Genomic DNA, 16,855 nt, shown 5'->3' on the forward strand with positions numbered 1-16,855 from the left:
GCAGGGGTAGGATTTACTGCGTACAAGGCATCAAAATCAATTACAAAGTCCGACTTTTCAGGTCCAGGATTTTCTCGTCCTTATTGCGTCACCGCTGTTTCTGTCGAACGTTGTCCCTCTAATTGATGAAAATATATCTTTACAAATATCTTGAAATTTCTGAATCGAATTTTATTATAATTTTTAGACCCATTTTGTCATATCAAACGTTTCTAACTTATAACGTGGATCGAGAATTAAAACTGCAGCATAAATCTAGTTCGTTTTACGATAATGCTTTAGTATTTTGTCTCTCGCAGCCTGAAAACCAACAATAAGCTGCTCTTCGACAAGGGTTTGATTTGTTTTTCTGTCCCATTCAAAGATTTTGCTCTCAAGATTATTTATTAGTATATTGATACATACAACCACCATAGATAGGTAAGGTGACGTACTTCTCTCCTCCGAGTTTTTTGGAAAGTATTTGAAAGTTGATTAATACTTTGTGCACTTCTTCTAGCAGTATCCGTTCTTCATCTCTAAGAGCATATGGTTTTAAATCAACAACATTTTGACATAATACACCGAGTCCATGTCTGCCTTTAAGAGCTACTTGCAACATATCATCACTGGAATTCCAGCGTGTAGGTACATCCAACACAGTGTGACACAGGTGTCAGTTGCCGAGAATTACCAGTTGCTTCACACGCACTTCGGAACTTAAGTAAAAGTTGGTTTTTAAGTAAAGGTTTTTCAAGTGTTCACCTGCGAGACTCTCGTACGAGACTCGAGACGAGACCATTAAAAGTCTCGTCTCGTATTGTCCCAGTATCGTCTCGAGTCTCGTCTCGAAAACGAGACGAGACCATACGAGACTCTCGTGGGAATCACTAATCATCGAAACTGTGCGGTCTGGATTCTAACGTGTAAAACAGTGATACGGACAGCTTAATGGAAAATCAAATGTATTAAAAAGAGATATAAAAATTGGGTCGACACATTTCTTCTACGCTGTATTGCCGGATTTTACATCAAAATTTCAAACCACACAAGTAGGCGTTTACGAAAAATGTTGCATTTAGGGTTGGAACTTTATTTGTCGCTATTAGGTTACTCATTTTACTACAGCTGTAATAGATTATATTTAGTTTAGATATATTATCTTCATTTCAGTAGTATGCATGAAAGTTTTTAAAAAAGCTTATATTTTTCTACAAACGTAAAAAACCGGCAACACTGTATGCCGCTTTTGATTTTGTCTCTCTGTCTATCTACCGGACATTTATATTATTCTCTGTTACACTCATTAAAATCCACACCACATAAATTGGATGACCAGCAGGCTATATGTTACGGTTAAAGTCCGATGTCCGGTTAATGTCGACATTAACAGGTTAATGTTTGGGTTTGGGTTTGTTTTTGGTTGTTTTGTTTTGTTTTATTCTCGAGATTAACAAGATATTAACCGAAAATCGGACCTTAACCCTAACATATAAACAAAGGTTTACTTAGAGTAATAAATTAAATCAGACTTAATTTAAGTAAATAAAATATTTCACATAAACATAAATAGAATCATAACAGAAACCATGTACAGGGTGGGTCAAATTCGACGCTTTTAAATGGAAACACCCTTTTCTATAGGAGATAGACGAAAACTAATATCGGTGTCTGGAGCTCATTTTCATCAAAAACATGATGGTGGTGAAAACCGCACATCAATATCAGTTACCGTTCCACAGGAGTACCCGGGTGTTTTCAAAAATGTGCATTTTAACAAATCGCTGGGTAACTTTTTACTATGGAAAATTTTGTATTTCCTATCAAAACATTTCAAAAGCACCTTTTTACGTAGAATTTAATGGTTTAAGTATAATTTTTTTTAAATTAATAATTTAAGAATTATCAACAGAAAATTTGATTTTTTATATGGGACACCCTGTATATTTTTAATTTATTGAAAAGCATTTAAAATTACCTTTCCAAAAATATAACACACTTGATATTTTGCTCGATTCCTCTTCGAGATATAGAGTATATAAAAATTCGCCCGCTTTAAATAAGTATAGGCTTTAAACGGCACCGGCTGTAATGCAAAAAAATTCTAGCTGTGAGCATCAATTAAAACGAAAATAATATTTGCTATGAGAGAATTTTATAACAATTTAAAATATATTTAACCTACATCAACACATTTAAACTATATCTAATAACAATAAAAATAAATAGCAAACCAAGACATGAGATTTTGCTACAGGTGTTCGACATATTGACGGTCTTAGGATTATGGACAGATGGGGCAGTTTTTGAACATTTCCCGCGAAATTCATTAACTCAGTGGGGGTGAAAGATACCCTCTCATAACTGCTAAGTATTTCTAATTCTTGTCTAGATTATTCGGAAGAATAAGGAACCTTTATTCTTCCGCAAATATATCCATAGGATTAGATCCATGGGCATTAAGTCAGGCGGCCTCGACGGCCAACGGCTGGGATCTTGGTTAACTATTTAATTATTCATTATTCTTGAAATTGGCCGCAAAAATTTGCTAACTTCAGCGTTCAGAGGCGGTGCGTCGCGTCGTCTTGCTGGAAAAATATGTTTTTGAGTTCCATTAAGGGCATATCATCAATAAGGGGTCCAAAGCCTACTAGTTAAAAGTGGCGAACTTTTAAAAATTCTGTATTTCGAAGGGGATTATAACAAAATATCAAGTGTGCGATATTTTTGGAAAGGTAATTTTAAATTCTTTTCAGTTAATTAAAAATATAGAGGGTGTCCCAAATAAAAAATCAATTTTCCTGTTGATAACTCTTAAATTATTAATTTTAAAAAAATTATACTTAAACCATTAAATTCGACGTAAAAAGGTGCTTTGGGAATGTTTTCATAGAAATACAAAATTTGCCATAGCAAAAAAGTTACAGCGATTTGTTAAAAATGCACATTTTTGAAAAACACCCCGTAACTTCGAAACGGTAACAGATATTGATGTGCGGTTTTCACCATCATGTTTTTGATGAAAATTGAGCTCCAGACCCCGATATTAGTTTTCGTCTATCTCCTATAGAAAAGGGTGTTTCCATTTAAAAGCGTCGAATTTGACCCACCCTGTACATTATGAAAGAGTGTTATGAAATTATGAGTAGAATTATTATGAGAAAAGAAAATTAGAAATAATTGAGTATGCCCGCATCGTAATAAACAAAATAGGGCATAGAATAAAATAGGGGTCAGGAAATGTCAGTTCCAATTCAATCTAACATACAATGCACATAATACCATACGGTCGAAAAAAAAACGGCGTTAAAGACAGCTGAGGAATGACAATCCATAATAATTTTAGCGAGGTCAAGCCCTAGACGTCATTTATTTGGCCCATATTTTTCTTTATTTTGCAATGGCGCTTACTGCCTAGGCTGTAATTTATTTTTATATTGAGTAAAAATGATTTTTAAATAGCGTAGTTTAAAATTCAATTTAAACTTGACAAGGTTTATGTGAATTTTTAGTAAATGACGTCTAGAGATTGACCTCGTCAAAATTGTCATCAATTGTCATTCACCAGCAGTATTTGGCGATTTTGACGCTGTTTTTTAGACCTGTCATCGTGTATTTTACTGTTTATTTTATTTAAATAATTTTTAACCTAACCTAACCGTAGGATCGAAAAAAAAGGTAGTCCAGTTGGCTTGGAAATGACGATCGATGACATTTCCAATATAGATAAATATTGGTTTATTTAAATCCTTATTGTATGTACAATACAAAAAGAAACAAAACATGGTATAAAAACAATTATTAATTTTATATAGGTATAAAATGTCAGCGATCTTCATTTCATAGCCATCGCTGACGCCATTTTTTTCGATCATTGTATAACATAATATTTATAAATAAGTTAAGACTACTTAACGTCAAATATCTTTGACAAATATTTCTGAGCAATTTTACACTATTATTCGTGTGAAATAAATTGTAACAATGATGTTTGATCAATCTATCCAGTGAGTCAAGAATCAAGTTAAACAGAATATAAGATTATTTTGAAGACGAAGATATAGATATTCCTAAGCTAGAAAATATCTAAACAAGGCTAGAACATAATTGAAAAGTTTTAAATATTTATTTTATCTTTATGACAGTTTATCTAACAGTAGGTATGTCAAAGATAAATAATACTTATCTGTTAAAAAAAATCAAATTTTTAACGATTCATATACCTACTATACTTTAAATTGATTTTTGGACTTTTTGACTTTACTTTTCGCTTTCAACTACAAGCTACAAAGTAAAATATACCGTATGATAGAAAAAAGTTGGCTTGGAAATAACGATCGATGACTGGTCCCCACCGAAGTCCCCACATAATTTTACATACAAAATGACAGCGATCTTCATATATTTTGTTTTCATAGTATATGTTCCTCGATGATCTATACTTTACTCTAAGATCTATACCCTAGTTCTATAGAATAATGTTTTTATATCATCTTATCCTATTCTATCAACATTTCTACCTAGGTAGGTTACCAATATGATCGAAAAAACGGCGTCCATTTGGCTAGGAAGTGACTATCGATGACATTTCCCATTTCCCATATAAATTTACATATAAAATGACAGCGATCTTCATCTCATAGCCACCGCTAACGCCGTTTTTTTTTCGATCATGTATCATGTGGTACTTTTGTATGAACTTACGTGTTATTCTGGTAATAATAAATTTTCATTCAATCAGTAATTAGAAAAACCCAAAAGAAAACAGGTTTACAAGTTACCAAAAACATAAATATTGGTAAAAATATAGAAATTTAATGTAGGTAGGTATATTGCTAAGTAATTTTGTTAATACGACTGATGACGCTAAATAAATATCAAATTGTTTATATCCCCTCCTACAGACTCCAGAGAGGATGTACCAAATTTAATGATTAAAACAGCGATGACTCAGTTAAGTACTCTTATATTTTTATAACTTAAAATTAAATTAAAATTATTTACTCTCATAAATGTAAACAATTGGCTAATAATGTTAAATTTTCAAAACAATTTTTCTTATTTTGTTTGGAATAGCAAAACCTAAAAGTGTCTATCTGTAATTTTTATTAAAATTGAGATTTAATTTAAGATATCTGATTTATTTAAGGTATCAGAGTATTGTATGTCTAATTTTTAATTACCGTAATGTCATATAAAGGTGCTAATTTATTATAGAAAGCAATATCAGGCGGCACAATTACATAGCGAAAGGTGTATTACAAGTCATACAAATTATTCCATTCAGCAAATTCTTAAAAAAGTTATAAACAAATCAAGGCTAATTCGATTCTACCTACTTACCAGTTTCCTAAAGGACAATAATAAGCATTTGATCCAATAAAATGATTGAAACGTCACTTAAAAACTAAACTAAACGCTATTGCACTGATTTACGATAAAAATAAATAACGAAAAAATAATTATTAAAAGCGGAAAATGAAAATTGTTCAATCTACACAAGCATAATCGAAAACGAACTGTTCGACTTGACAATCGACGTACAAACAGCAACATAAGCTGTTCAACAACAAAGATGGAAGAAAATGAAAACGGAAAACGTAAAGGACGGACCAATATCTGGTTGAAAGAGAATGAGAGAGAAAGACATAGAACCAGTTTGAGAATTCAATTAATAGAGAGCTTCTATCCAAGAGCAAAACAGTGCAAATACCGTGTCCAACGAAAAGATCCTTGACAGTGATAGATGTGTGATGTGTCTGTCATTTTAATTTCAAACTAGTTTATTTTATTTTACAAAGAAATAAGTTGGTACAATTGGAACGCATAGCAGAAAATTAGTATATTTATTATAAACCTGAAAAAATCTAATCCAGTTATTTGTTTATTTAAATATTAAATCTAATCCAATTTTATTAAAAAACAAACACTGAATTTTATACCTTAAAAATTGGTTACTTAACTTTAATCTTAATTTTTTTAAACCAGTACCTTTTGACATTATCTCTCTGAAGTACCTACTAAAATTTATTAATTACCTATCGTGTGATGTTATTTTACAAATACTCCAGTTTTTGGTAATGTATACTGTCATAGTGACAAAATGTCATAATAACGGTCAAGTTGGCCTTAGTTCAATTTATCGACGTACCAAATTTCATTTAAATCGGACGATTTTTTTCCAAGTGTGTTATGTGTCGTGTCACGGCCTTGAACTTTTACTCCCAGGGTGCGTAAAGAAGTTTCACTCAAAAAGCAATGATAAAATAATTGAAAAAATTGCAAATTGTTGGTAGCAAGTTCATTTGCTCTTAAAATTAATTCAAGGCATGTATTGATATAAGCCAAAAACAAAATGCTCAGTAGTCATGGTTTTGCCGAAAAAATATGTTTTAGAATTTACTCACGAAATTATTGCACAGGGTATTTTAAATTTGGATAAAAAACAACCCTTCAATTAACCCTGTATAATAAGCCAAATACAAAAGTTTAAAAAAAAAGCTAAGTTTGCAAATTAAAGTAGATATACTTATACGAGCCCTAACAACTATATGTTGGAACAAGTAGTTACCTTGCAAATAAAATGCCAGTTTACCAGAAATTATTTTATTTATTTTTTTTAATTGTAAATTTATATTTAACAACATTTTTTATGATGTATGGAATTATTTTTACGGTTTAATTATATATTTTATGTTGATTACTACTTAATTAATTGTTTGATAATCGAAAAATGCTAACAACTAAATATTGGAACAAGTGGCTTTTAACAAATTAAAATAACAATTACGCCCTTAGGTCGAATAACAGCCTGAACTATATTAGGCACTGTACCAACTAGGCCGTCACAGAATTTAGGGGTGAAACTATCCCATATTTCTTGCAATTTAGCACGTAATTGTGGTAAAGTACGCTGACGATCATTTCTTATATTAGGCGTTGTTTCATTTTGTGCCAATGTGTCTAATGGATTAAGATCCGGGCTGCTAGAGGGATGTGACAAAACTTTAATATCATATTCTCCCATCCATTTTTTGGTAGATTTAAGATAAGAAAAATAAAATCTTCGGATGGATGTAACTTTGCAGCACTTGGTAAAAGCAAATGTTTCAAGGATATCTTGATATTTGGCTGCGTTTACTGTGCCTTCAATAAAGTGTAAAGTTCCCAATCCTTTGGCCGACATACAACTCCATACCATGATGCCTTGTGGAAACTTTACAGTTCTTTTGAGACAATCATTATGGAAGGCTTCTGTTTTTTCCCGAATCACACGCTTTCGGTAATCTCCCACACATACATCAAATCTGCTTTCGTCGCAATAGATAACTTTGTCCCAGTTATGTCCACGAAAGTTTTTATTTGTCCCAAATGTAACGATTCCTTTTTTGAGTTTCCGTCAACAATGGTTTTTCTTTGGCCTACTCATATAAGTAAAAAAATTACTCGTATGTTTCATTTCAAAGCCCCCTTCGTGTCAGGTTGATAAAACTCAAGAAACACGAGGAAAAGCAAAACATGTTCCATGTTTCAATTATATTTAATTGTCAGCATTTTTCGATTTTTAAACAATTAATTAAATAATAATCAACATAAAATATATACCGTATGATCGAAAAAAAATGGCGTCCAGTTGGCTTGGAAACGACGATCGACATTTCCCATATAATTTTACATATAAAATGACAGCGATCTTCGTGTCATAGCCATCGTTGACGCCGTTTTTATTCGATCATACGGTTTAATTAAACCGTAAAAATAATTCCATATATCATAAAAAATATTCTTAATTCCAAATCTACAATTAAAAAAAAAAATAAAATAAATAATTTCGGTAAATTGGCATTTTATTTGCAAAGTAACTGCTTGTTCCAACATATAGTTGTTAGGGCTCGTATACAGTTTGCTAAAAAGTTCATAGAAATAGGAATAAAAATAAAAAATATAATACTTTCTTGTCGAAAAAAATTTCCTTTGCGTTTTTTTTGCATCTCAGTGTAGATTTTATGTATTTCTTTATTATTTTCCGTATAATCTCAAAATAGCACAGTCAATATAAAACAAATATTATAACAGAGGAAAACCTTGAGGAAAACCAAAAATAACAGATAAGACAATTTACCTGTTAATTAAAATGACAAACACAACTGTCACTGTCGTGTATCTACCTTTATTCTCGTTAGATAGAGACACACTATTCTACCTTTAAATTAAAATGAACGGCAATTATCATTAGTATCATAATAATAAATTCTTTCACAGGATAGACTATATACGTTATTTTTACGTAAATAATTCATTAACGCGATATGTCCCTAATTATGGGTGACGTCCGCATTTGACATATGCAGATATGTAAAAAAATCTAAGAGCTAACCAAACTTTTTCATGTTTTTATTTAATGTTTTATGCACTATGGTAATAGTGCTAATAGTTTAATATTTAATAATAATCAACAGCAGAAATGGCATTAACAGAAGCTGAGAAGCGACCAGAAAAGAAAGAGAAGCCTCTTACTAAAGTCGTAATTCGTAGACTTCCTCCGACAATGACACAAGAACAGTTCTTAAATCAAGTATCTCCAGTGCCCGATTACAATTATCTTTACTATGTTAAGGGAGACATGACATTGGGTGAAAATGCTTTTGCTAGAGCCTACATAAACTTTGTATGTCCAGAAGATGTGTACAGCTTTAAGGAGAGATTTGATAACTATGTATTTGTGGATACCAAAGGTCCACGAATATGCTGCTGTTGTTGAATTTGCTCCATTTCAAAAGATTCCTAAGAAACAGGGGTAAAATAGAATGGATCCGAAATGTAACACGATCGAATCAGATTCTTATTATTTGGATTTTGTGGCTATACTAAGTAAACCAGTTGAGCAAGATGAAAAACCTGAATATACACTACAATTAAATGAAAGAAGTTTAAGAGAAGAAAGATACTACTACACCATTGTTAGAGTATATTAAAAATAAAAGAGCTCATCGTTTGAAGATAAGAGAAGTGAGAAGAGAAGAACGGGAAAGAAGAAAAGGAGTTTGAAAAAAGAAAAGATTATAAATATGAAGGAAAGGTATTACGATGAGAAAAAATATGATGAAAGATCTCCAGCTAAAGTAAAATAGATTCCAGCAATCTAAACCAAGAAATGAACCAAGTAATGATAAAAGTAAGTTTGATAATCCCGATGACAAAATTGAGAAATCTCCAATAGAAAAAGCTTCTGGAATTAAACCCAAAGAAAGAAGTTTGAGGATAGAAAAAGAGAGAAAAGAAATCAAACCAAGATTTCCTAAAAAAGAATATGTTGATAACAGAGATTTTAAGCGTGAAGATTATTCTCATAGAGAATACAGATCTAAACATTATGATGACTACAAGAGAAGATAGCAAAACTTTTCCAAAGAAAGTAAAGAAGTACAGAAAAAGAGAAGAAAGAGAATGGAAGCACAAAAAGCTGAATTAAAAAAGCAGGAACAAAAGAAAAAAGAATCTAAAGATGTACCACCAAAAATCCAGGGTTCTTCAGATAATCTTTCTAATAATGAAAAAATAGACACTCCTGAGCCTAAAGATTGTGAAGAAGAACCAAAGTCGCTACAAAAAGAAGCAAATTTAGAGAAAGAAAAGGACAAAGATGATAAATTAAAGGATTTAGATAGAGGTGAAAGTAACTCAAGAAGAATTCGAAATAAAGATCGTCCTACAATTCCACTTTATAGGCCAGGGATGCTATCAAGAAGAAAACAAAATGATGATGAAGTAGTGATAAAGCCTGAGGATAAAAAAGATTAGTAATTTTGATATATTCTTTATTCAGTGTTCAATAATTAATGTATAATATTATACTGATAAATAAATATACTACTGACTATTACATTTTTTCTGTAGTAGATAATTTGAACTTATTTTATTTATCCCACATCACAGACAAATTGATGCGATTGATCTGACTCACAGATCTGACTGTTTTGGACTGTTCATAAACTCTGATTTGTAGGCAACCCAATATACGGTTTCCCTTTCCTTTCTTAAACTTTAACCTCATTTTTCTGGGTCTTTTTTCATCTTTCCATGCATCTTTCATCTGTTTTTCTCTGATTATAAGGGAGGTTTCTTTGAATAAAAAGGTTTTAAATTTTAAATGTTTTTACAAAAACTTAAATCATGTAGATCACTAAAGAAATATGCCTGTCGATATCTTAAAAGTGAAAATGTGAAACACAGTAAACCACCATGGAAAATATTATTTTTTGGAAGTGACAATTTTTCACTTTATAGTTTAAAAACTTTATACAGAGAACAGTAAGTAAGTACTGATAATGTTAAAAAATATTAAGCATATCGTTAGCTTTTTAGCCAGAATAATAACAGTATCATAAGTATTTTAAAAGTAGTCACTAATTCAAATAAAAACCCAATATGGAAGTTTGCCGAGAAACATGATTTAAATATACAGAAATGGCCTCCAGATTTAATACAAAATGAATATGATTTAGGTGTAGTTGTATCATTCGGGCACTTAATTCCAGAAAATATAATAAATAAGTTCCCCTTGTAGGTGAATCTAAAAAATATTGATGTAAATATGGCATTATAAAGATATTTTTTCAGGGGTATGTTAAATGTTCATGCCAGTTTGTTACCTAGATGGCGAGGGGCAGCGCCTATAATTTATGCTCTAGCTAATGGTGATAAGGAAACTGGTATAACAATAATGAACATTAAACCAAAACATTTTGATATAGGAGATATTGTGCTACAAAAGAAGATTAATATTAGTGATGAGACAAAAATGCCAGAATTACATGAACGACTAGGAAAATTGGGAGCCTCTTGTTTACTCAATACATTAAATAACTTAGAAGAATATTTATCAAATAGCACACCTCAGCCTGCTGAAGGTGTTACATATGGTATATATTTTGATTACCTAAATAAAAACAATTTGCAGGGTGTCGTAGTGTTTTGAAAAAGCTCCATATCAAGTTTTTTTACCAATTTTAAATATTTTTGTAAAATATCATATGATCGAAAAAGAACGGCGTCAGCGATGGCTATGAAATGAAGAGCACTGTCATTTTATATGCAAAATCAAAGAATATACCTAGCTAGAAATGTAAAATTATGTGGGGAATGTCATTGATCGTCATTTCAAAGCCAACTGAACGCCGTTTCTTTTCGATTATACAGTATGTGGGATATGATATGAGGATTGAGGACACATTTTAAAAATATTTTCATTGATATAGGGTCAGTGCACTGGTTATCCGGCCAGCACTGGTCCTCGGCCTTTTTAGGATTTAAAGCTAAATATTAGTTAATTTAATCGCCGTTTATCCAGTCCAAATGGTAAAATAGATTCATGTATCATTTATCTATCGAAAGTAGTAGGGGTTAAGATGGAGCTGCAACTAATAAGCGTGCAAAAAAGCCACAGTTCTTGGACGCGCAACAGAACAACATAGGTAGTGTTTCAAATGTAAATGTGCTTACTAGTGTGAAGCTACAAAATAGTAAATATTTTAATATTTTTTTACTCTAGGTACTTGTAATGTATTATATATTGTAATGTATTATTATATATGATGGGGGAAGGGTAAAAACATGTAAATATATGTCAAAACTAAGCAAAAATTGGGTTTTTAGTTAAAATTTTCAGGGGCCGCAAACCAGTAATTAAAAAACACGCTCTTTTAGTTCTCGGCCAACATGGCCGAGAGTCAGTATAAAAAGTTATTTTTCAATCTTAAAAAGAACTATAAAAAAACATATTTTGTCTTGTGTTTGTTATTTTTTTTTATTTACTTATATTATTGCTTTTTAATTATTAGATTGCGGCCGCTAAATTAATTCGAATATAATATATAATTTAATCAAAAATTGTTTAAAAATAGTGACCGAGAACTAGCCTTCCTCGGCCACCATGAAAAATAGTGTGGCCGAGAACCAAAATCATTGTAGATTTCGGTTCTCGGCCGCTAACCAACTCTAATCCTTTTGATTTTTTTCAATGGCTAGGGAAACTAGGAGAAATAAAACCCAGGGTAATAAAACCGTCTTGATACGACCTAAAGTATCAAGGATTAAAAGGAGGATGTACCAATGCACAGAGGAAGATCTCAAGAATGCTCTGCGTGAGATCCGGGAAAAGAAAGTGAAAATAAGGGAGGCCAGTCGAAGATTTAATGTACCAAGGGCGACGATCCAGAATAGAATCAAAGGAAGAGTACCCGATCTTCTGAGGAAGCCCGATTTATGTTCAACGCCGAAGGAAAATTTGCTCCTCCACTTCTGTTATTCCCTTATGTGCGACTTCCCAGGGCTGTTATTGCCAATATGTCGAGCGGTTGGATGTTAGGAATGTCAGAAAGAGGATGGATGACATCTGACGTATTTTTTTGAGTTTATCAATAATGATTTTAACAAATGGCTGATTACAGAAAATATTCCGAGGCCTTTTATCCTGTTTGTGGTTGGGCATAAATCCCATCTCACTATGACAATTAGTGAGTGGTGCCACAATAATGAAATAATTTTATATGCTCTTCCACCTAACATCACCCACATGCTTCAGCCTGCTGACGTTAGCGTCTTCAAACCGATGAAATCGGAATGGAAAAAACAGTTTTTAAGTGGCAGAACAAACCCGAAAATCTAAATTGCTGGGTGACAAAAATTACAATTCTCTGACGTAGGTTTTGACGAAATTTTATCAAAATCTTGGTTGGCATTTAAGAATTCTGTAAAGAATAGCTTCAGAAAATCAGATACCTATGGTTATAGGTATTTAACCGGTACCTAATGTTTATAGTTACTTATTTGTTATAGTTTATTTAGGTTTTAAGGAGCCTATAGCTATTATTGTATTACTAATATTCCTGCCATACATACATATAAGTTTTTTAATTAAAGTTTTATTGATACCTTCATAAATTAATTGATTCTTAATTAGGTACGCAGAATCATAGTAAGGTATCCTACCTATATTCTAGGTATACCTACATGGCCGAGAACCAATACAAAATTGGCCGAGAACTGTGAGTGGTGGCTAAGAACCAGTAAAATAGCACTTTTTTCGGTTATTATTGTTTTTTACTAAAGTTTTGAAAATAAAATTAAAAAAATCCATAATTATTAAACACTTACCAAACAGATTTTTTGTATTGGGCAAATTATGATTTAAAATCTCCTTCCATATCTAATCTGCTCTCAAACTCAAAGTTTCCGTTAAAAGGCCGAGAACCAATGCATTGACCCTACTGTTAGATTAATATATTTTTAAAATGACTAATATTGATAATTAGTTAAGGATATCTGAATTATTAATTATACAATGAATCCCTAATTTATTATCCTCATGGAGTTGTCATAATAATAATTGCTAAAAATGAGAAAATTAATATGTAAATATTAATTATTGTGGCTATTAAATTCCAGATGAGTGTGGCACCTTTGGTGTTACAACAGCAAAATAAAAATTAATTCAACACAATACATCAAACACTTTGATTTTGCACTGGATGCGTTTCTAATCATGTTAGCATCATCAGCAGATTGGAACTTTTGGTGTTACAACAGATCTAGTGAATTAGTGTTTTATTTGTGGCTATAAAAATTATAAATCAAGTCCTATTTGAAATAGTAGAGAACAATAAATCTAAAAAACATCTATTGTTGACTCACATGTATACAATAATAGATGTATGTGTTATATCTGTATATACCATGCAATATAGTGTATTTTAGAGTTGTGTCTAACCCCAGCAAGGCAACTATTAAGATACATTCAGGCTGAGAGCGTCGAGCGTCGCGTCCGCCCTATTGAAATCGAACCCCGACGATCAGCGGGCGCTAGCGCAATGCCAAACTCGACGCTGTCTGCCTGAACGGTCTTATTTAAGTTAAGTGAATTGATTCCATTTCGACACGCGAACGCGACTCAAACGCGAAGCGACGCTCGACGCTCTCAACCTGAATGTGTACTCTTTAGACTTGACCGACTACGTTAGTTGACAAAAGCGGATGCAGAACAGCTGTGGCGTACTATGTAATTTATTACAAACAAATAAAGAAAATCAATGAATATCTAAAAACAAATAGAAATTAGTAAAACCAACCAACCCCACCAAATAAACAACTAACCAATGAATTAACACCCTCCAAATAACCACGCTAACTAAAGCTTAATAGTTGCCTTGCTGGGGTTAGACGCAAAATATTTTAGTACACTTTAGTTTTGTAAGATTATTACTATATGATCGAAAAATGGTGTCAAAGGATATGAAACAATATCGCTGTCATTTTATATGTGTAAAATTCTTTTGGGGGATGTCGTCGATCGTCATTTCCAAGCCAACTGACGCCGTTTTTTTTCGATCATACGGTAATATACTATATTTAGTATTTTATAATTTAGGGAGTTTCAAATGTACAGGAAATTAATCTGAAAACGGCCATATTTTAAACACCACTCTGTATAAATAATCCCTTATTTCGCCACTGAAACAGAACTCCAAAAAATAAGTTATTTTTTGTAAAATACCCCTCTGGCACTGCCGTCTCTAATCACTGTGTCTCTATAGACAGGATGGTATTTTTGGAATGAGAGTTCTATGACAATTCAATTGAGCAAAAAATATACAGCATTCAATTCAAAAAACCATAACTTTAATGTTAAAATATATTTGAATGGCTCTATATATTTACAAAAATATTTTTAAAAAGTAGCAAAAAATTTCCCCGAAAATTTGAAGTATAAATCCTGGTAGAGGTCTTTTTCACAACACTTGTTCACCCTGTATATTTATTTATTTAATAGTTTGTGTTAAAATTTTATTTTGTTACAGTAATTTAGATTTAATTTCGTTACCCCATTTCAGCACCAAAAATCTACAATTTGAATTTGCAAAACTAAGTGGGACCAACACAGATGCCCATAATCTACACAGAGCTCTTGACAGTCTTCGTCATAACTTGTTTACAAGCGTAGCATCCAGCTCTGTAAAATTAATAGACATTGAGATATGTAAGTCAAATGCAAAGTGTATAGCCCCAGGAAGTGTAACATACGATAAACCTAGTCAAACCCTACGGGTTGAGTGTGCAAATGGAACATTTATAAGTGTGAAAAGAATAAGTGTTTTAGGGAAAAAAGTTATGACTGCTTCAGAGTTTAATAATGGTTATCTTAAATATGCAGTAAAATTTGTTGTTTTAAATAAATTGTCTATTTTATATGAATAGTTTATCAATTTTATTAATTAACTTAAAGCAGTTATAGCTAACCAGTGAAGTAACAGGTTCCCATATTTAAGGTACTAAGGACTTGTTCTTAATGGTTTTTATAAATGTTGAGTGCACTGTGAAATGTGTATAGTAGCATCACAATTATACAGATTATAATCTTTGTTTTCTTTATTGATTTCGTGGTTTCCAATTTTCCGGAATCGGGCACTAGTTAGGTTACTAGTTTGCGCACATAGTACGCCCACTTATGGCCTCTAAAATTGTGCACAGCGCTGACCAGCACAGTTATTAGAGAGATATCGGAAAACCGAATAGCGTCATCCAGTATTTACGCGTACCTTATGGTTACGATATACGCGACTAAATTTTTAACCCAACACCCGCTAATAACGTTACCGCCTGACGTAATTTGCGGATCAATTCACCAAGCGCTCTTTCTAAATAACCTTTGATAACGTTTAAAGAATTGCTTAAATGGGCATGTGTTGCTTAAATGTTGCTTGTTGCCCTAAACCCACTGGCAGACGTGGAAATTCTTCCTCCAGCACTGGAAATAGCACTTTAGCCCTTTAGTTTTTAAAATACCTAGTAAACAAAACAATTTCAAGTTTTAAATTCAAAGTTAGGATAAGTTTAAATAGCGGACGCGACGCGATCAGAATTCTTTTCGATTCGATAACTATAAATGAAGAGTTAATACCACCTCATGTAAAGGAAATAACACCTGGCCTTATTAACGTCCATGCACGCTATTCGCTTTAGCGATATCTCTCTATTACGCAGTTTATTGTTATTTACGCGAGTTTATTTTTGCGTACAGGAAATCTGACTCGTTTGCACATCGTCATAAAAACAATTTTCGTACCACGAATTAAAGACAAGATTTTATCTGTATACTTATAGGATACCTAATCTGTGGTAGCATTGACACTCAAAATCTTGTTATAACTTTAAAAAGAAGTGTTTTTTATCACACCAAAGCAGACATCAATGTCAAAGTGTTTCAAAAAGCTCCATATGGGATTTTATGTTTCAGATTTTTACTCTTACTTTTTTTTATAATATATGCGGATAATGGTAGCATACGGTTTAAGAATATTTTTGTCTATATATACAGGCTGATTCTAATATAGATATGTACAAACTAAGGTAGGTATAGATGTTATACCAATTAAACTTTAGTTACGTAATCGAGGGGCGCGATTTTAAATTTATTTTTTGACAACAATGGACATATTCGGCGCCGACTGACTAACTGGAATTCAAATTTACCGTTGGGGATTCCGGTGGTAGCTCTGCTGTAAAAATGTCAAGTGCCACATTTGACTATTTATCATATGCTGACATATCCTATGTCAAAAGTTGAGATAGGATATGTCATTCTACTCAAGTGAAATATCAAATAAAGAATATACCGAGGGTGCCATTTAAAAATCAAAAGTTGTAGTCCATTTCCGGTGAAACAGAAAGTGATCAAAAACAGTTGAATAAGTTAAACAATAGTAATTTATGCCATATACTAACGCACCAAATCTTGAGAGAACTTTAAATAGCAGCAGATGTAGTGTAAAAATGGTCATATTACTCATATTTGAAAACAACTCGATATAGAACATAACAT

The 16,855-nt window shown here is 32.1% G+C and overlaps 1 protein-coding gene and 1 pseudogene across 1 annotated transcript; both read left to right on the plus strand.

Moving 5' to 3' along the window:
- Positions 1–8,323: 8,323 nt before the first annotated feature.
- On the plus strand, positions 8,324–9,874 carry LOC115878953 (annotated as a pseudogene).
- Positions 9,875–9,956: 82 nt separating this feature from the next.
- On the plus strand, positions 9,957–15,231 carry LOC115878954 (methionyl-tRNA formyltransferase, mitochondrial-like). The gene is made up of 5 exons (XM_030895560.1): positions 9,957–10,290; positions 10,345–10,542; positions 10,600–10,901; positions 14,868–14,876; positions 14,918–15,231. Exons 1-5 carry the CDS (start codon positions 10,130–10,132, stop codon positions 15,229–15,231), a joined length of 984 nt encoding a protein of 327 aa, XP_030751420.1. The 5' UTR covers positions 9,957–10,129.
- Positions 15,232–16,855: the final 1,624 nt, after the last annotated feature.

Source organism: Sitophilus oryzae, unplaced genomic scaffold (assembly GCF_002938485.1).
Source record: "Sitophilus oryzae breed Bouriz unplaced genomic scaffold, Soryzae_2.0 scaffold_1547_pilon_pilon, whole genome shotgun sequence".
Classification (NCBI taxonomy): Eukaryota; Metazoa; Arthropoda; class Insecta; order Coleoptera; family Curculionidae; genus Sitophilus; species Sitophilus oryzae.